This window comes from Heptranchias perlo, chromosome 10, assembly GCF_035084215.1.
Source record: "Heptranchias perlo isolate sHepPer1 chromosome 10, sHepPer1.hap1, whole genome shotgun sequence".
Taxonomy (NCBI): domain Eukaryota; kingdom Metazoa; phylum Chordata; class Chondrichthyes; order Hexanchiformes; family Hexanchidae; genus Heptranchias; species Heptranchias perlo.
This window is the reverse complement of record NC_090334.1, coordinates 63,940,598-63,962,756: the sequence shown is the minus strand read 5'-3', so window position 1 is coordinate 63,962,756 and position 22,159 is coordinate 63,940,598. Positions and strand designations below refer to the sequence as shown.

Sequence of the window (22,159 nt, the reverse complement as noted above, 5' to 3'; positions counted from 1 at the left end):
CTCTTGTGCAATTATACATGGTTATTTACAATATATGGCGATATGAGAGGATAACACCTGCTCTTACAGAAAGTATCACTCAGTCTTGTGGGTGGAAAAGAGTACGGTATGATTATAAATCAAATCAAGGAATTACAATACTTAGATCTGAAAATGATTGGAAAAATAATACAATACATTGTACCTTAAAAGTTTTACAATGAGAAGCTAAACTCAACACTGAAAATTTATTATAAATCTCTGGTTACCAGAAATTATTTCAAATTGCCTTCAGGTTGCAACATGAGAAGACAGAACCAAGTAGGTAAAATGTATATATGGTCATCACTAAATATATTGGTAACACAGGCCAACAATTGATAATACTGATATCCTGCATGACATCATATGGTGTTTGCAGTTTCTATACAGTATGCAAAGCTTCATTAAAAAAACGGTACCTTTCAGAGCAACACTCAGAGCAAATAGAAATACTTCAGATTTTTTAAGTAATTTGTTACACTCAGTTTTAACAAGGTGATACCCATTGTACGACTGTTAAAATAAACACCAAATGACTGCTACAGGCCACTTGAAACTTTCTAAAATCAACGCTGGGCACAGACATAGGATATTTAATGCTGTCATTATACAGCATCTTCGGTACTGGTACTATGCTGATATTTTCATCACACCAAGAAGAGCAAAATGACGCTGCTGATGCCAGTCAGTACCAACAAGAGTGAGACTATCACCAAGTGGTGGTTTTGCATCATTTTCACTTAGCACCTATAGTGGCGTATTGGCTGAAATACAATCCACACTTGGCGGCAAAGGGTCAGTGATACTGGAGACATGACTGCATTATGCCAAAATGTTCTGAAAATGGCAAACTTACCAAGAAAGGGTGACAACCTCCACAGTTGAGGTGTATATTTGATCAGAAATACCAAAGTTACTAAGTAAAAGGACATATTTAAATTTTCATCCAGAATTTTTTATTAGTAATTTTACTGTGCAGCATCCCATTTCTGAAGGAATGCACCTTTAATTTTTGACACATAGCTATACTACTAAAAGGATTTTTCCCTAGTACTGTCCAGCAGATCGCAATTCATGGATTTCTTTATTTTTTTGAAAACTCATACCTCAACAGTCTTGAACATCTGGCCTATTAGGTGACTTTAACAATGGGTTGCTTCCTACTGTTGAGTCAGTGAAGGGTTTCAGTCTACCAGCAGCCCCCTGAAAACTGAATTCTTCAAGTGTGCAAGCTGGAATATGATTGCACCGAGAGTTCAAGAAATTGGTCCCCAGAACCTCCTGATTTGCTTCAAGGATCGCAATGTAGCTAATTTATTAAATTACATAGGCTTGCAGAATTATGTTTGAATTAAAGAGCAATTTGCACCATATCGCGAGGTTTCCAGGTAGGCTCAGCATCTAAAACAGATTGCTGTAAAAAATCAGTTGAACCTTTGGCTATAGATGAAAGTTGCCCTGTAGCAAACATTAGTTGCAGTGTAAATGTCTGTCGTGTAGTTTCAAATCGTAAAATGCAGCACACACTGAGGTTGACAATGTCATCATTTTACTCTGAGCTTTGCTTCATAAATAAGCATAATAAAAAAAATCCTGTAAAACTCGGCAGCCATGCCCCTTTAACAAAAATACAGAACTGCTATTTTGCTCATTTATGAGGTTTGGCTTGATTGGTAAAAATAATCACTGAACGTGGAACAGATAAAACTGTACTGTTCCACTTCTTCAGTAAACTTGGGTTTGCTGAGAACGTAACTCTTGGATGTTTGTTTTTTAGTTCAATCGTTTGTGTTAATTGTCTAATATTTTACTTGGATCTGTATTTTATCTCTGTTACAGTTTGGCACCAGGCTTGAAATTATGCAACTTGAACACTGTTTGTCATTGTTCAGAAGAAGTTCGAAGCTTCACTTATGCTTCAAATTAAGCAAAAGTAAATGTTTGAAGAACCAGGAAATTCACTAATTTACAACACAACTTCACAAAGGTTTTGTGTCACCCTACCAGTCATTATAGATGAACAAGTGATGCTTAAAATCCATAAACAACCTAGGTTCTTTCTAGTAGTCACCCACAGCAAAAACACGTCCCCAGATATGCAGGGGGGTGAATGCGGTTACATCATTTCGCCAAACTCTTCATAGTCCATTTTCTTACAAGCAAGAAGATAGACAACATAAGGGTGCTGAGACAAATTTACATTTTTAAATTTCTTTGTGCATACCCATCAGGGCACTTGGAGGTATTTGCGGTAGTAGCTGCTGAAAGCTGTGTAATGCTTTCTTTAATGAATTTAGACCACTGTATAGCAAACAAGAATATATGCAGTAATATTCAAATAAAAGCTGACATGAAAAATAAAATATGAGAATAAGTTACTATTGTGAAACCACAAATACAGTCTTTACTTCAAATTGCAATGCTTCCTCTTCAAGGCTGGTAGTCAGACAAATATGTCTATTTCCTCCCAGCTTGCAAAATCACCAGACACTTACTGAACCTTGGCTTTAAGGAAGTCACCGATAAGCTTCATGAAATGACTGTCCATGGAATGCAACTTTTCTTTCCACGTCGTTAAGGGTTTGATTTTCTGCTTTTCCTTCATAAAAAAGTAAAAGTCATTTGTTCAAGTAAAAAGTCATCAATTCTATTCCAGAGAATTTGTTCAACAGATTGTTCAGCAGAGCTGTAGTGGGCAGAGGCAGAAAACTGCTAGGGGACATACTGTGCTGCATTCCCCACCTCCCCACTGTTTCCCACGGACCTGTTCTGTCAGAGTAAACTGTCCAGCATGGTAGAGACATACACATGGTAAAGACAGCCACCGCTCGGCTCCTTGCCATTTGCACTCTTGGAATGGTGGAAGGAAGGTTGTCTGTCAGGCCTTGGCGATCAGCATTCAGAGGTAAGCAGAGGGAGCCCCAGGGTAGAAAGTGAATAGGGGCCTGTGCCATCGCTTTCAGCATGTCGCCAAGCACAGACAAATGTTTTAAATCAAAAGAAATTTTTGAACCAGGCAGTTCAGTGTACACCTCTTTCTCTGTCCTCATACTAATGTAACTCCCTGGGTGGAGGCTAGGAAGCCTACCTCCCATATGTAAATGACCTGGGGCTGGAATTACAGCTGGGGTCAGCAGGACACTTCAGAGGCAGATGGAAGTCCTGATCTGCTGAAGATGTGCACTAAACAAATGAGATTGGGGGAAAGCCTAGGTCATCTGGTCCCAAACTTGATTCCTGGGCAGTAATTAGAGCATTGTATTTGGCCTCTGCTCCAGTGTTACAGCAGTGAATGGGGGGGGGGATAAACTCTTAGTTCCCCTTTCAGATTGCTATGCAATAACCTCTGCTAGAAAGTGCAAATGTGTAGATATCGTTTAGCTTGACTGTGAATCTCAGTGGGTAAATGGCATGCCAGGACTCACTTGGCTTACACATGAAGAATAACTATTTTGTGAGAGATAGCACAGGACAACTATCAGTTGTGGAACCATAACAATCAAGATGTGGTGCCTTCAGGAAAGAAGGGGAAGTAAGCAAATGGGAGAATTTTTTTTAAAAATAGAAACTGATTTGTAAAGATATTTGTTTACCTAGCAATCTGAGGAATAAAATTGCATTGCACAGACTTACAAGTTAAACTTCTTTGGAAGAGTATCTTTACTCCCGTTTGTTTTTTGTTCATTGGAGTTAGCTGAATAAAAACGAGAAGAACAAGATGGCAGATTGGAGGGCCCACCAGAACTTGTGGAATGACTCTGGAGTGTTCCATCTAAAATAAAGTATAACACATTACCACACACGCTTACATATCTGTACTCTGTTGCCTTCTCTATGGAGTAATGCAGTGTTGACAATTTTATGAGGCTACCATGCCATAGTAAGTGATTATCAAGACAGAAATTTAACTTTAAAATAAATTGAAAAAAACATTTATTTTTACACAATGAAACTGTTAATATTTCTCAGAACTTTTGTTGTATTAATATTGTTGTCCAGCAGTGTGATACAACATAAATATAACTGACGGACCTAACCAAGAGAATATATTTGCAGTTTTGATTTTTGTGTGTCAACTTTTGAATGTCAGTTTGGCTCAGAGGTGAGAGTGAAGATCATGGATTCAGGCCCTACCCCAGAACTTGAGCACATAATCTAGATTGGCACTTCAGCCCAGTACTGAAGAGAATGCTGCCTTTCTGATGAGGTGTTAAGCTGAGCCCTTAGCTGCCTGTCCAGGAGGACCTAAAAGATACCATGGCACTATTTGAAGAACAGGGAGTTCGCCTGGCATCCTGGCCAACATCCTTCCCTCAACTAATTCCATCAAAACAGATTAATTGGTCATTTATCTCATTTGCTATTTGTTTGACCTAGTTTGCATGCAAATTAGATGCTGCATTTGTCTACAAAACAGCAATAACTACTCTTCAAAGTATGCTATTATAAATGCAAGCTCTTTCTTTGTACATTACAAAATCAGGTCTATTCTCATTAATGTTATATCTCGCCAGTAATCATGGCTATCCTCTAAGCTAATAGTATAATTTACAATCGGTAAATCAGTAAATCATTTTTTTTTCTGGAGGGAATATGTACTTCAACAGTATCTTTTTTGATTGTACTAAAATTGCTGTGATGCTGCAGAAAAGTATGAGAAGGGTCTACTTACCAAATGACAGTACAGCATTTTTTGTACTTGCAGCAATTTGAGAACTAGATGCTGTTGTAGTAAGTTTCCTAGAAGATAAACATTGCATCAAGTTGTTAAGAATGTGAGATTTGTTTTAACGATATACATTTCAATCAAAATAATGATAGATCAAATACATTTTGGACTGGATTTTGCTGGAGTGGGACATCTCGCGGCATGCCCTGTTAGTTAGACTTGTTCGTGCCTGTTTAAGTTTTAAAATTTTTTTGCCCACAAAGTCGCTGGAAGTGCGAGCTGATAACGGCGCAGCGAGGGAAATAGGGCTTCTGGGATCTTGGTGAAGAACGGGTAAACAGTGTATCTCCTTAACCAATGAGATTTAAGGATTGAGAAATAGAGGAAGGACTGAGAAGGAGGTTGAATTCAATGTCAAATCAGGTACAGAAAGAGAAATAAAAGAGAGGGTAAGAAAGATTGGATTAAGAGAGAGGAAAAAAAGAAAGACAGAAAGGAAAAGAAAAAAAATTAAAAATTTGACATTTTTAAAATCTCCTATAACAATTCACAATTTGAAGGAATGAGACTCCACACTTATAAGTGTTTACTTTCTGGGCAAGAGGGGTTGATTGGCAGTCATTAACAATTATCACGTCCTTCAAAGGTTACTTACTCTTAATTACTAGACTTAACTTTCTGTGGCAAGTTTAATGGCCAATTAATTTGCAAATGCAGCAACTGCATGAAAATCACGGGGAGCCAACAGCAGAGCAGCGCAAATTGGCCAGCAATGTGTAGCGATTCACAATTCACAGGGTACCTCTTTCTTGCTACAAGTTGCTGGCTGATTTGTGCATTATTAACAGCATGCATCATTCAGACACCGTTATTTCTTCAGTAAAATCTTGTCCATTATGGTTGAAACTTTAGGTGAGAAGTTAATTATGAGCCTAACATTTTAAATCATCAGCTGAACAACCAAAATACCAAATAAATAATCACTTTGTAATGCATGTCTGTGTTTTGGCCAGGGCGTAAGCAATGTGAATCACCGTAATTATGAGAATGGTTACTGATGATTTACTGGGTACCATATGAAGCAATTTGCATGAATACTCAATTATGGTTGCAAAGAATACAGCAGCTGTCATATCCTGCATTAGCAGCAGCCCGTTCTTGTCATGTACTGTTTTTTCAATAATATTTTACTTGATAATACTACCTGCAGATTGAGACATCTGCTGCTACTGTCTGGGATCCTGATTTGCAACTCTGTACATAATGTATGTACATTACATACACTAAGTCAAACTGGCACCTAGTTCATGCTACATATTATTGATTGTAAATTATTCCTGGCAGAGGATCCTGTGAATAATCTGATTCAAATTGTGAAGCAATCACTACAGAAGACAAGTGCCACAACTACAAACATTAAAAGCAGCACAATTGACTTTGTTGGGGGCTGAAAGCTTCCTAAAATAAATCCTAATACAGACTGGGACAGTAATAGCGTAAAGGGCAAAGAGAGGGAAGAATTTCTGAAGTGTGTTCAGGAGAATTTTCTTGATCAGTATGTTTACGGCCCAATGAGGAAGGAGGCATTGCTGGATCTAGTTCTGGGGAATGAAGCGGGTCAAGTGGAGCAAGTGTCTGTGGGGGAACATTTAGGGAACAGTGAAGATAGTATCACATGGTTTAGATTAATTATGGAAAAGGACATGGAACAATCTAGAGTAAAAATACTTAATTGGAGGAGGGCCAATTACAGTGGGTTGAAAATGGATCTGGCCCAGGTAAATTAGAATCAAAGATTGGTAAGCAAAACTGTAATCGAACAATGGGCAGCCTTTAAACAGGAGATGGTTCGGGTACAGTCTAGGTGCAGTACTACGAGGGGGAAAGGTAGGGCAAACAAAGCCAGAGCTCCCTGGATGACGAAATAGATAGAGAGCAAGATGAAGCAGAAAAAAGGGGCATATGACAGATGTCAGGTTGTTAATACCAGTGAGAACCAGGCTGAATATAGGAAGTCCAGAGGAGAAGTAAAAAAGGAAATAAGAGGGACGAAAAGAGAGTCTCAGAATAGAATGGCAGCTAACATAAAAGGGAATCCAAAAGTCTTCTATAGACACATAAATAGTAAATGGGTAGTAAGAGGAGGAGTGAGGCCGATTAGGGACCAAAAAGGAGATCTACGCATGAAGGCAGAGGGCATGGCTGAGGTACTAAATGAGTACTTTGTGTCTGTCTTTACCAAGGAAGAAGATGCTGCCAAAGCCACAATAAAAGAGGAGGTAGTTGAGATAGTGGATGGGCTAAAAATTGATAAAGAGGAGGTACTAGAAAGGCTGACGGTACTTAAAGTAGATAAGTCACCAGGTCCGGATGGGAAGCAGCCGAGGTTGCTAAGGGAAGTAAGGGTGGAAATTGCAGAGGTGCTGGCCATAATCTTTCAATCCTCCTTAGATATGGGGATGGTTCCAGAGGACTGGAGAATTGTAAATGTTACACTCTTGTTCAAAAAAGGGTGCCAGGATAAACCAGGCAACTACAGGCCAGTCAGTTTAACCTCGGTGGTGTGGAAGCTTTTAGAAACGATAATCCAGGACAAAATTAATAGTCACTTGGATAAGTGTGGATTAATAAAGGAAAGCCAGCACGGATTTGTTAAAGGCAAATCATGTTTAACTAACTTGATTGAGTTTTTTGATGAGGTAACAGAGAGGATTGATGAAGGCAATGCGGTTGATGTTGTGTATATGGACTTTCAAAAGGCGTTTGATAAAGTGCCACATAATAGGCTTGTCAGCAAAATTGAAGCCTATGGAATAAAAGGGGCAGTGGCAGCATGGACATGAAATTGGCTAAGTGACAGGAAACAGAGTAGTGGTGAATGGTTGTTTTTTCAGACTGGAGGACGGTATACAGTGGTGTTCCCCAGCGGTCAGTACTAGGATCGCTGCTTTTTTTGATATATATTAATTGACTTGAACTTGGGTGTACAGGGCACAATTTCAAAATCTACAGATGACACAAAACTTGGAAATATAGCAAACAGTGAAGAGGATAGTAATAGACTTCAAGAGGACACATGGCAAATGAAATTTAACACAGAGAAGTGTGAAGTGATACATTTTGGCAGGAAGAATGAGGAGAGGCAATATAAACTAAATGGTACAATTCTAAAGGGAGTACAGTGTTAATTGTATCCATGTGATTTATATGAATTAGTATTAATTGTGTTCAGGTTCTGCGTATCAATTGAGAACTCTCTTGTATCCATTTATAAGAGAGCTAATCTAGGGCATGGTGTGGGTGTAATGTGAATAAAGGCTTGGAAGCAACTAAAGACTAGGCTCTAGTATTCTATCCTTGACCACCTGGCTATCCAATTTATAACATGCAGGAACAGAGAGACCTGGGGGTATATGTGCACAAATCTTTGAAGGTGGCAGGACAGGTTGAGAAAGCAGTTTAAAAAAGCATACAGGATACTCAGCTTTATAAATAGAGGCAAAGAATATAAAAGCAAGAAAATTATGTTGAACCTTTATAAAACACTGGTTCGGCCACAACTGGAGTATGGTGTCCAATTCTGGGAACCGCCCTTTAGGAAGGATGTGAAGGCCTTAGAGAGCGTGCAGAAAAGATTTACTACAATGGTTCCAGGGATGAGGACTTCAGTTACGTGGATAGACTGGAGAAGCTGGGCTTGATCTCCTTAGAGCAGAGAAGGTCAAGAGGAAATTTGATAGAAGTATTCAAAATCACGAAGGGTTTAGATAAAGTAAATAAAGAGAAACTGTTCCCATTAGCGAAAGGGTCGCGAACCAGAGGACACAGATTTAAAGTAATTGGCAAAAGAGCCAAAGGCGACATGAGGAAAAACCTTTTTACGCAGCGAGTACTTACGATCTGGAAAGCGCTGCCTGGGAGGGTGGTGGAAGCAGATTCAATCATGGTTTTCAAAAAGGAATTGGATAAATACTTGAAGGGAAAAAATTTGAAGGGCTACGAGGAAAGAGCAGGAGGATGGGACTAATTGGATTGCTCTTACAAAGAGCCGGCATGGGCTCAATGGGCCGAATGACCTCCTTCTGTGCTGTAACTGTTCTATGATTCTATGATAAACTTTATTGAAAAAGTAATTAAGGATTTAAGAATATTTATATTTACACCAATAAATCATATTTGTTGGTTTTATTTCCACTGGATACAATTTTTATTTTGAGGACTAGATGGTGCTATCAGTTAGACTAGTAGTTGTGATTTTCTCATTTGATTGGGTATTATTAAGGGTGATATTGCAATTTTCCATCCACAAAAATGGTAAGAACAACCGACAATGAGGTTTGCAATTTCCTCTTAGCTTCAAGACATTTTGCTCATATGACTTTACTTACGTTGTGGATTTATCAGAGGCAAGCTTTGGAGGAGCTACTCGGCCACCAAGTGAACGACTACGACCTAATTTATTCTTCTTCCTCCCATCTTTGTTAAAAGATGAAACTGGCAAAGAAAATAAATTATTCCATTTTGATTTTTAGTGTAAACACGGGAGGAGAAAATAAAAACAACAGCAGAAACTGGTTGCATTTCTTTTGACAGCACTGCACATTGAGAATTTTTTTTGTGGTTCAGTACATTGCTAGGCTTGTGTTTTATAATATTCAACAATACAGAATTACTTCCAAAAGAAAAGTTTGAGGAAAAGAGCATTGTAAGCAGACAACTATAAAGGGTAACACCAGCCTGGTCAATTACTCCTCCAGCTGTACACATCATCTAATTGGTCCATAACTTTCACTGTGGAACAAATGGAATAACTTTCTGGAAATCAGGGCAGTAACTGACTTGCATTCAGTACTCATATCACTGTGAAGTCGCCTTAATATCAATTCATATCTTGAAGGCATCCTTTATTTATGCTGCAAGTGGAATTACATTTTAGCACAGATTCTATTTTAAAAATGCATTAAATAAAAGTTAACATGACCTGTTTCTTTCCCCTATGTTGTTAATTTAGTAAATACATTTTATTCTGGCCCCTTCCCACATATATTTCCTTCCTCATTTTAAGATTCATTGCACTTCTTGAATTTTTTGAATCGCACTTACGCAGGGACGATGGGAACAGACGCCAAAATTTCCTGCAGAACTCATTTGCCGATAACTGAATGTAAAAACTGGCATAAAACAAGCGCAAATGCAGGGCCACCAATTGTTGCCCATTTCTGTTACATCTGTAGATATAAATTTTAGGCTATTGGTGTATTCCCCGCATTAAAAAAAACTTAGTGTGTGTGTCCATATTGCTGTTTAGTGGTTTTTTTTTGTAAAATCAGGAAACTTGCATGTGTGGAGTATGAAACCGAGCACTCTGATGCTTCACAGCAGCAGTGCTGCATCATTTAGTGGTCTGGCAAGAACCGCCAAACTTGCATAATGTGGGGAAGGACGTGTGAATCTCAGTTAAAACTGAGTTTGATCTCATAGTTGTCCATTTGAGATCTCTGACATTTTATCACTGGGTCTACTGGAGAGAAACTTATTTCTGGTTTAGCACCTTATTTCTACATGCAACTAAAAGGGCAGCTGGTACATCCAGTAACCAAGATTAATTTGCACACCTTCACCATTGTTTATTGTATCCATATGATTTATATCAATTAGTGTTAATTGTATTCAGGTGATGCATATCCATTTATATGACAGCTTATCTAGGAGGTGCACAGTGCGTAATGTGGATCTCTATGAATAAAGGCTTGGAAGCAACTGAGGACCAGGCTCAAGTATTCTATCCTTCACCACCTGGCTAACCAATTTATTACAACCATGGTGTCAATTTGGGAAGCATTCAACACTAGCATCAAAAAGCCATTGTTAACATTATCATCTGAATTATTCAGATTTACCTGAGGAACATTTACCTGAGGAAGGAGGAAGCCTCCGAAAGCTTGTAGATATCAAATAAAAATCGTTGGACTATAACTTGGTGTTGTAAAATTGTTTACAATTGAATTATTCAGAATTACCTTGAGGTTAAAATCCCTATCAGATGTAGTTACAATTTTGAGTGATTTTGGCCGGAGGTTTCTGTCGTCCTTCTGGCGAAGTAATACCAGCAGAGCGGGAACAGCTCCAAGGAATTTCCCAACCATTATATTGCTGCGCTAGTAACTTTACTCGGTCAGTGCCTTCTGCCCTGGCTCATTACAGCCTTGGTCCAAACATGGACAAAACAACTGAATTTCAGAGGTGAGGTGAGAGTGACTGCCCTTGACATCAAGGCAGCATTTGACCAAGGGTGGCACCAAGGAGCCCTAGTAAAATTGAAGTCAATGGGAATCAGGGGGAAAACTCTCCAGTGGCTGGAGTCATACATAGCACAAAGGAAGATGGTAGTGGTTGTTGGAGACCAATCATCTCATCCCCAGGACATTGCTGCAGGAGTTCTTCAGGGCAGAGTCCTAGGCCCAACCATCTTCAGCTGCTTCATCAATGACCTTCCCTCCATCATAAGGTCAGAAATGGGGATGTTCGCTGATGATTGCACAGTGTTCAGTTCCATTCACAACCCCTCAAATAATGAAGCAGTCCGAGCCCGCATGCAGCAAGACAACATCCAGGCTTGGGCTGATAAGTGGCAAGTAACTTTCATACCAGACAAGTGCCAGGCAATGACTATCTCCAACAAGAGAGAGTCTAACCACCTCCCCTTGACATTCGATGGCATTACCAGCTCCGAATCCCCCACCATCAACATCCTGGGGGTCAGCGTTGACAAGAAACTTAACTGGACCAGCCATATAAATACTGTGGCTACAAGAGCAGGTCAGAGGCTGGGTATTCTGCGGCGAGTGACTCACCTCCTGACTCCCCAAAGCCTTTCCACCATCTACAAGGCACAAGTCAGGAGTGTGATGGAATACTCTCTACCTGCTTGGATGAGTGCAGCTCCAACAACACTCAAGAAGCTCGACACCATCCAGGACAAAGCAGCCCGCTTGATTGGCACCCCATCCACCACCCGAAACATTCACTCCCTTCACCACCGGCGTACTGTGGCTGCGGTGTGTACCATCCACAGGATGCACTGCAGCAACTCGCCAAGGCTTCTTCGACAGCACCTCCCAAACCTGTGACCTCTACCACCTAGAAGGACAAGGGCAGCAGGCACATGGGAACAACACCACCTGCACGTTCCCCTCCAAGTCACACACCATCCCGACTTGGAAATATATTGCTGTTCCTTCATCGTCGCTGGGTCAAAATCCTGGAAATCCCTTCCTAACAGCACTGTGGGAGAACCTTCACCGCATGGACTGCAGCAGTTCAAGAAGGCGGCTCACCACCATCTTCTCAAGGGCAATTAGGGATGGGCAATAAATGCTGGCCTTGCCAGCGATGTCCACATCCCATGAATGAATACAAATAAAATGTCACTCTCAAAGTCTCTGGCCTCTTCCATTATTAAGCAGAACAGGGGCATGCCAATTCAAAAGGTCAATCCAGCAGCTTAGTCCTTCTGAACGTATTGGAGGGGTAGAGGGTCTATAAAGTTTTAGATGCATTGTGAGTGACAGAACTTTGGTTAAGTATAATGCAGGTCTCAATAAGAAAAACTTAAATTGTGAAGAAAATCGCTATCAGACTCCAGAAATCTCAGTTACGTCGATATTAGGCAACCTCAGGCCATGCTGAGCTTAACTTTTAGGCCAGAAATCTATGTCAACGCATTATTTGCGTACCGCCAGCAAACTCATGTGAGTTGGCCTTTTGCATCGGGTGGAACCATGTAAATGAGCGTCAGAGGGTTTCGGTGGATGTATCTCAGAAGTGGCGCAAATGATTGCTATTCACAAATTTCCTCAATGTTTCAGCGTAAAACCAGCGCAAATCTGTTGCGCACGAATTCCCTCCAAAATATGGCATAGTTATGCCAAAACTTTCCAGCAAATTCTGGGCCATTATAACAGCTATAGTGCTGAGACTTGGGGCTTCATTTTAGCACCCGCTATCGGGTGCGTTCCTGGCGGGGGGACTCCGAAAATCAGGGAATCCCGGAGCGGGTTTGGAGCCCGGCTCCAACCCGCCCACTTCCGGGTGCCCCGCACAAGCGCCGACGTGCGCGCGCAGCCCCCGCATGTGGGACTCCCGCAGGCCATTAAAGCCAGTGGGGTGCCACTTAAGACTATTTACATTGCTATTTCAGGTCATTAACAGACCTGAATAAGGGAATATGTGAGGAGGAGTGGGATTTTAGAGACAACTGGGACTGTTTCCCATACTGGGGGAAACACTCCCAGTTGAAATGGACGTGTTGCAGCTGTCAGCCTGTGGCAGCTGCAAAGGTCCATTTGACAGGTGGGGGGGGGGGGGTGGAGACCCTCACTCATTGCAGGAGGCCACTCTGTCATTTGGGACAAAGTTTGGCCTCCACCACCCTCCTCCTGACAATCAAAGTCACCAACTTGCACACTTACCCCAGGGTCCAGAGACATGTACCTACCTTGCGGACCCCCTCAGATGTAAATCTTCCGGATGGGGGCTGCTTTAGCTGCAGTCATGACCTCCTCGGAGGGCGAATAGCATCACCAGCCTCGCCATCCACCTCTGACACGTGGAGCTCCACAACAGAGTGCTGTGACACATCCACCTGTACAGCAGGAGGGAGGGCAACTGCAGAGAGAGATGCGTCGCAGAGGGCACTACCCTCGCCACAGGGTCCACAGACCGAGGCGCAGCTTCCTGGACCTCTCTGAGCAGCAGTGCACATGGAGGCTCAGAGTCACTCGACATGTAGTCATGGACATCTGCAGCCTCCTTCATGCCGAGCTGCTCCCGGTTGGCCCGAGCACCATCTTCTTACCTGTCGCTGTCAAAGTCACCACTGCCCTCAACAACTTCTCCTCCGCATCCATCCAGGGTGCCACCGGGGACATCGCCGACATCTCTCAATCGTCTGCACAAAAGAGCCCTGCAAATACACCTACACCCACTCTGCAGTGACACAATGGGTGGCATCAGGTGCGGGTCTTCATTGTGATCCTCAGGAAAGGGCATTATTGCACAAACCAGATAAGATTCGCAAAGATGTGGCAGTAGTGGTGCCAATATAATATATAATGTGAGTTGGTCAGAAATTCAATATAAGTAAAAACCATGACAAACCCTCAAACACCCTTGTGCATCCCCTTCATGCTCACGACACGATTGCCTTACGCTGCCTACTGCACATAAGTGATGCATGCCCTGTGGCTGCAGCACAGGCAGTGGCAGGTTGAGTGAGGCTGACTGTGAAAGAGATGCATGAGAGGGCGAGTATGAGATTGAGCCATGAGATTGTATGAGGATTGGGTTGAGTGGTAGTGGCGGGATGAGTACTGGCGAGGTGAGTAAGTGCAGGTAAGATGAGGATGAGGTTTGAGTGGGTGTGAGGGGTGATGTGACAGAGTACCGTTGGCAGTGCAGAAGGAGATATGGGGTGGGGGCAGTGATGTGGCAGACGGAGTGTAGGGGAATGACTAAGTGTACTCACTTTGGCTGACCTACTTAGGTCATTGCAGCGCCTCCTGCACTGTATGCAGGTGGGCGATATGTTGTTGGTGCAGGTGACCTCCTCTGCCACCTTGAGCCAGGCCTTCCTGGTGGCAGAGGCAGGCCGCTTCCTCCCGCCCGCCGGGGGGGGAAGATCTCTGTCCTCCCCCTCCTCCTCACCCCATCTAATGATACCTGGAGTGAGGCATCATTAAACTGGGAGCAACCTTCCCCCTGGGCTGCTCCATGCTGTAATTTTTCCTATTTCTTGCAGCATGCGTCAGTGGAGGACTGCCCCTTTAAATAGAGCTCCTCCAGGTGACAGACCTTACTGCGCATGCGCAGCCCGCCCGACGCCCAGATCAGCAGTGGGGAACCCGGAAGACCAAGTAAGTGGATCCAATTAGGCTGCGATCGCGCGGGGGGGCAGACTGATTTCGCTGGGCGGGTTACCCACGTGCCCAATAGCCCCACCACCGCGAATCCGCAGCCCTGGTAACATCGAGCCCCTGGAGTTTGGGTATCACTAACCCAGCATGTGAAGTGCTTGCTTTGCTTGCCTTGTACTTTCTATTTTCTTCCTTGCTTACTTTTGTTTACTTTATCTGTCTCTCCTGCTACCTCCACAGGATGGTTTTCATACCATGAGGTGGAGCCTACCTATACTGTTCAGCAAGAGTAAAACTGCTTTACAACCTAGTGAAATAAATCTTTAGGAAATAGCTGCTCCACTGAAGTTATTACAGCATTTATAAAATTAATTTTACAGAATATAATCATTTTTGCATGACGGGATTGTGTGTTCAGCAGCAAAATGTTAAGATCAACTTGGAGCAAGAAAAAAAACTTACGTATTTTCTTTTCATTCACTGACTTGCTTTCTCCCCGTTTTTCCATCTCTTCCTGTTAAGCAAAATATTAGAGAGCAATTTTTAAAAAAATTCTTAAGAGTACAAAGACAACACGCAGAAAAGATCTGTACTTAAGAATATAAAGCATGGTATGAGAGAAGGCATTCAAACCATTCCCATCATAGATTGCGTACAACTCTACAAAAGTTTTGCAGAATTATTCCCTCATCTCAAAAGTAATCAAACAACACTCCAGACCTCTATCTCACATCTCTACTGTTCAACCTTGGAAAGCTGCTCTCCACAGACAAGACAGATCATTGTAGAGCTCTGCAACTCTGTCCCAACAGAAAGAGCTTTCCTCATTCATCATTAGCTTCTGCTTCTTATTTCTCAGTTAGTTTCCAATCCAGCTAGCTAATTCATTATTAATTCTATGAGCTTTTACCCTATTTAAAAGCATATGGAACTTTATTAAATACTTTCTGAAATCCAAGTACATTCTGGATATCTCATCCTCCAATTTCAGTACATTTGTGAAGCATGGTCTATTGCTTCTAAATCCATGCTTGCTACTCATTATGGCCTTGGTGCTCATTAGATACAATTGCAAGCTGTTGATGTAGGGGAATGTATATAGCATCCTGTACAACACTTGAGTATTTTCCTCACTATAAATGTTAGACTAATTTATCGTAAAACAATTATGGCTTAGTACTAATGTCATCCATATGCACCCCATTGTGATATGAAAATTCTTCTCCTGTACTGTTATAGACTGTTCCACCATTTGAAACTCGTAATGCTAACTTACATCAATTCTTGCACACCACCTTACTCATATTTGGCTACGAAGAGAGGGTAAAATGGTTGTACAAGGTGCTGATACATCTAGGAGTCAATGGGCCAGAATTAGTTGTAGAAGGGCATCTACCGTTGGTTAGGCTTGCCCCTGTATCCTTCAGCTCAAAAAATATTTGTCCACAAAGTTGCAGAAAGTGTGAACTGATAATGGTGCAGCGAGGGAAACAGGGCATCTAGGACCTGAGTGAACAGTGCAACCAACAGATTTCAGAATTTAAGAAATAAACACAGGAAGAACTGAGAAGGAGGGTGAATTCTATGTCAAATCAGGTTCAGAAAGAGAAATAAAGAGCAGGAAAGAAAGATTGGATTAAGACAAAACAAGAGACAGAAAGGAAAAGTAAGGAAAAAAAATATCAAATTTGACATTTTTAAAATCTCTCTGAAAAATTCAAAACCTGAAGAAATGAGACTTCACGCTTGTAATAGTTAATTTTCGGTACCAGAGGGGTTCATTGGCAGTCATTAACACTTATCATGTTGTTAAAAGGACACTTGCGCTTGTAATGACAAGGCTGAACTTTGTGGCGAGTTTAATGGACAAATACAGCAAGTCCCTAAAAAAATTGGGGAGGCTAAGGGCGAGATGCCGTTTTTGTGATGCCCTTCTACAACTAATTCTGGCCCATTGACTCCTAGATGTATCAGCACCTTGTACAACCATTTTACCCTCTCTTCGTAGCCAAATATGAGTAAGGTGGTGTGCAACTCGGACAGCAACTTCTGGATATTCACATTTAAACATGCATCTGCTCCTGAAGTTGCTGTACCATTTACCCATAAATAATGGCAAGCGCCATTAGCCTCGCCGTTATTTAACAGCAAATTCTGGCTCGTTATCTTGCGGTAAACGCCAATTAAAAGCACAAGTGGAACAAGCATCTCCCTGGATCTTTCTTGGTATGCTGTATTTTTCTTTTTTTCTTCTTTTGGTACAAGATATGACAGTAAAGTATGTTTATGACCAGTTTTATCAGGGCTGCTAAGCCAAAGCTTAAGAGTAAAACAGTGTTGGCAGCACTTGATGTTTGCAAACATATTCATTAAACTGTCTCTCCCTGTACTAATCAGGACACCACTAAACCCTTGAGCCACATGTTGTGCTGTGAGTCTTTGAGTGTGCTTTAAAACTCCTATCGAAAAGTTTGACATGTCAACAAAACTGTTCAACACAACAGAGGCAGAATAACTTAAATTAATTGCAGGTGAGGTACACATTATTCAATTTTCAGTATTAACATATCATTTTGCTTCTGTGTACTGAGAATCATACCAAAAGAAGCAAAGACATATATGCAGTTAACATGAAACACAATGTAATCTCTCAAAGGGTACAAACATTTCAGTATAATGCAGATTTTACCATTTCTAGAAGCAAATTTTCTTCCTTTTCCTTCTTGTGATCTAGCAAGTCTTTTTCTTGCAACCTTTTGGGAAACTTGAGGAGAAAAATAAGTCACACCCTATTTGATTAGTAACTGAATTGCATAATTTGTTTATAGAACAATTGATTGTTTCGGAACAAAGCTACAGCAAAATGCTAACTTACAGATTCCATGTTAGTTTCCATTCGATCTAATTCCAATGTAATCTAAAAAAAGTCAAGAGTAAACGAGTGATGGTAGCACTTGAATGGAAATGATAAACACAAGTATGTTTGTAAGTACATTTTCAAAAAAAACAAAAAATGAATTTCTAAACATAAATCACTTTCATCAGGAATTTTCCCCACTGTTGCTTCCAGTCAGTGCACTTCCTCTCCTCCTGCTAAATGACAGAGCGTCCTAGCCAACAAATTTCCCCACAGATTGCATTCATGATACTCTAATACCATTTGATAGGAGGCTCATTTCTGGAAAGAACTAAACAAGTCCTTGACTTAGAAACCCAAAACCATACCACCATCTCTAGAAAGAAAGATACTTTCAAGAAACAGAATTTTAGCAGAAATGAAACTGGCTCCATTGTACACTGGCGTGGGTTGATTTGTGATAAGCAAATAATTTTGTGACAGCATAAACATATGAAATAATGGGCCAGATTTTGCTGGAGCGGGCATCTTGTAGTGTGCCCCATTTAGTCAGACTAGTTCGTGCATATTTAGGTTTTAGCATTTTTTGCCCACAAAGTTGCTGGAAGTGTGAGCTGATAAAGGTATGGTGAGAGCACTGGGGCATCTGGGACCTTGGTGAACGGGACAAACAGTGTATCTCCTTAACCAATGAGATTTAAGGACTAAGAAATAAACAGAGGAAGGACTGAGAAGAAGGGTTTTTTAAAAATTCGTTCATGGGATGTGGGCGTTGCTGGCGAGGCCGGCATTTGATTGCCCATCCCTAATTGCCCTTGAGAAGGTGGTGGTGAGCCACCTTCTTGAACCGCTGCAGTTGGGTAGATGCAAGTGTTGTAGCTGTACTGGAACAGCTTGGCGAGAGGCACAGCTGGTTCTGGAGCACAAGTCTTCAGCACTACAGCTGGGATGTTGTCGGGGCCCGTAGCCTTTGCTGTATCCAGTGCACTCAGTCGTTTCTTGATATCACATGGAGTGAATCAAATTGGCTGAAGACTGGCTTCTGTGATGGTGGGGACATCAGGATGAAGCCGAAATGGATCATACACTCGACACTTCTGACTGAAGATGGTTGCAAATGCTTCAGCCTTGTCTTTTGCATTCACGTGGGTGAATTAGATTGGATGAATTCAATGTCAAATCAGGTACAGAAGAGAAATAAAGAGCGAGAGAAAAAGTCAAAAAGGAAAAGTAAGACTTTTTTTCTAAAATTTAAAATTTGACATTTTTAAAATCTCCTAAATCAATTCACAACCTGAAGGAATGGGACTCCACGCTTATAATTGTTTACTTTCTGGGCCAGAGAGGTTGATTGGCAGTCATTAACAATTATCACATCGTTAAAGGGGTATGTACGCTGTTAATCACAAGACTTAACTTTCTGTGGTGAGTTTAAATGACAATTAATGTGCAAATGCAGCAACTTCTTGAAAATCACGGGAGGTTAAGCGCAAGATGTTGTTTTTACGAAACTAACGGAGGAGCAGCGAAAATTAGCCAACAACTTGTGGCGATTCGCAATTCATGGGGCATCTCTTCCACGCTACAAGTTGCTGGTCGATTTTCATATTAATAATAATCATTTAGACACCATTATTTTTGAAGCAAAATCTGGCCCATTATATCTAATTTGAATATCTTGATTTTTTTTTGAATAATTAAACAGAATTTTCAAGCAAAAAGTTGTATAAGAAATTTATAGCATTAATAATATTTATGCACTTGCTTATCTAAAATCAGATGCACTTTTCTTTCAAATGGACCACTGATCCAGTCACATAGAACTAAGTGCCTAATCTAAATTGTCATGATTCAAGACCAAGCGCAGCGTAACTAGTTTCAAAAAAGTTGTAAAAGCAAACGTACAATTCTCACTATAGCAGTAACATCTTTGTCCTTTTCCTGACACAGTAATTTCCTAACACAAAGCTCTAGTTGTTGAAGTAGGTGTTTGTCAGCAGGCAGTTTCAGTGCAGACTTCAATTTTGGCAGCATGTAACAGAATTTAATCCTGAAAGAATAATCATGAAACCATATATTGTAAGTTACAGCACACCACCAGCACTAGTGTCAGTTATTTTAAGAAAATTATTTGCATTTTCAAAACACTTTGCAACCTTACAATGAAAATAACTCCCAACATTTTTCTACAACTCTGTTAGGCCTCCAAATGGACATTTTCTTTGGTGGTATGGTCTGGTATGTTGTGATCTATTGTTACATATTTTTCAAAATGTAGCTGTGTATGGGGGGGGAGGGGGAACAGAGGGGAGAGATGAGGAGATGATTTCACAGCCCTTAATGCTGCTGTAGGATCATAGGGTTAAAGTATAAGAACATCAGTGGGAGGGCATCTTTGCAAAGCTGCTGTAACAGATAATTTATGATTCATTTTAAATACTCAGGCCTGTGATATGTACTTACTGATGTGTAATTTACTATCATTAGATGTCAAACCAGAGAATGGGGTTGGGGAAATTATGCCGAATTTACAACTGTATTTACATGGAGTGGATGATGCTTTCTAATGAGTGCTATACAGGCATTCGCATACACAGCTGTACCATCCATAAACCTAGAATTAGCACAGCAGCAATTTTTTTTTTTGGTCAGCCAGCAGTCTGACAAACACAAAAATCCATCACCAACTTAACCTAAAAGTCTCCAAACCAAACTATTGAGAATTACACCCAAGTAGAATTTCCATTCATCTGAAATGGAATGAACATAGGGAGACACCCTATTTGCACAAACCAAACAAGGCTTGGGGAATCCTAAGTTGTGCTGCAGTTCAACAAGTTAAAACCACACAGCTTACCAGCCCACAGCACTGGGAAGGTTCCTCCTGCTTGTCCAGGCAGGACTACCCTGCTCACTAGGTCATTAGCTTGCAGGGTTAGGGTTCCCCTCCGGGTCCTATCAAAAAGCTTAGCTTGCTGGATAATTATCAACAGCACCCTAAAATACTGTAGATCTGCCTGGCTCGGGCATTGGATTATTGAGTATTTCAATTCCCATCTCCCATTACCAAGTGGGTCATCTTGCAGACAAAAACAAAAAAATGCTGGAAATTCTCAACAGATCAGGCAGCATCTGCGGGGAGAACAGACAAGTTAACGTTTCAGGTATGGATTCTTTGTCAGAACTGGATGATGCTACAGATGAACAGCAGTTAAAAAGGAACAGAGCAAGGGAAATGAGGAAGGGGAAGAAATAGAAATGTAGACATAGGAAAAGAAATAGAATGACCTGTAAACTCATTAAGCAGGAAACAGAAAATGGTTAAATGACAGAAGTGATATGAACACTTCTTGCCAAGGAGAAAATGGGAGCTGTAGTTAAGGTCTGAAGTTGTTAAAGTCAGTATTAAGGCCAGAGGACTGCAAAGTGCCTAGTGGAAAGATAAGGTGCATTTCCAGCAGCTTGCACTGATCTGCATCTGAACAGTATAGAAGGCAAAAAACAGAGAGGTCTGAATGGGAGTGAGACAGATAATTGAAGTGGCAAGCACCAAGGAGCTCAGCGTTACACTTGCAGACAGAATGGAGATGTGCAGCAGTCACCTAATCTGCCTTCTGTGCTTCATCTTTCCCCTTTCCCATTCTCTGTTCCTTTTTAAATGTTGTTCATCTGTAAAATCTTCCAGTTCTGATGAAGGGTCTACACCCAGGATGTTAATGAGTCTGTTCTCCCCATAGATGCTGCTTTGATCTGCTGATGAACCCAGTATTTTCTGCTTTTGTTTCAGATTTCAACATCTGCAGTATTTTGTTTTTTATTCATCTTGTAGACAAGTTAACTCCAGTGAATGAGTAGATGAATATTGCAAAATCAAGGAATTTTAGAACCAGTGATCAACCCTTCCCCAACCCTATATTGTATTTCTACATAGCTTTCCTTACAGTAATGCTACATATAGATGACGGTGTTTTAAGAAATAATTGTTAAGAGTTTTACCAATATAATTAGAAATATTTTTGCAAATGGCGACAATAAAACCTAAACCTCCCTCAAATAAACAATATATACATATATAATGACACAGGTTTTTTTTCTTAAAAAAATGTTTTGTCCTTTTCTGGCACAATAATTTCCTAACACAAAGCTCTAATTGTTGAAGTAGGTATTTGTCAGCATGCAATTTCAGCATAATTTTGGCAGCATGTACAATAAACTTTAGGTATTTAATAATAATTGTGAAACTGTATATTGTAATTTACAGCATACCACTAGCACATATGTTGGCTATATTAGGAGAATTATTTACATTTTCAAAGTATTTTCTATCAAAATATATGCTTTGCAATACAAAAAAGTTAACATTTTTATGTACCTTTGTCAAACCTATAACATTTGACACTATAGGTGTCTTCTGGTATTGCTGCTTCAATTTTGGTTTGGAATGCCTGCACATATTTTAGCATATTGTGAAAACAGTACAATTCTAGCAAGCCCTGAATCATCTACATGATTTAATGGGCAAATACACTGAGGGTTATAATGGACAACCCCCAAAACCGGGCTTGTAACATTCGTGCTGCTTGGTGATTTACTTGATAGCTGCAAGCAGCCAGGCCCAGCTGTGCTGTTGAGTGGCTGCTCACCAGCAAGGGGCCCCAATATCACGACTGGCTAGCACCACTTAAAGGCAGCCTGCGC

General features: G+C 40.9%; 1 protein-coding gene across 1 annotated transcript in view; it reads right to left on the bottom strand.

Moving 5' to 3' along the window:
• Positions 1-1,836: 1,836 nt before the first annotated feature.
• The window catches only part of ppp4r4 (protein phosphatase 4, regulatory subunit 4), a 160,323-nt gene continuing 140,000 nt past the window's right edge, over positions 1,837-22,159 (bottom strand). Inside the window, exons 17-24 of the mRNA XM_067991953.1 lie at positions 19,367-19,511; positions 17,480-17,521; positions 17,294-17,368; positions 15,067-15,118; positions 9,079-9,184; positions 4,694-4,761; positions 3,655-3,793; positions 1,837-2,620 (exon numbers count right to left, since the gene is read on the bottom strand). Coding sequence (XP_067848054.1) covers positions 2,596-2,620; positions 3,655-3,793; positions 4,694-4,761; positions 9,079-9,184; positions 15,067-15,118; positions 17,294-17,368; positions 17,480-17,521; positions 19,367-19,511 — 652 coding nt within the window. The 3' untranslated portion in view covers positions 1,837-2,595. The remainder of the gene's footprint in view (positions 2,621-3,654; positions 3,794-4,693; positions 4,762-9,078; positions 9,185-15,066; positions 15,119-17,293; positions 17,369-17,479; positions 17,522-19,366; positions 19,512-22,159) is intronic.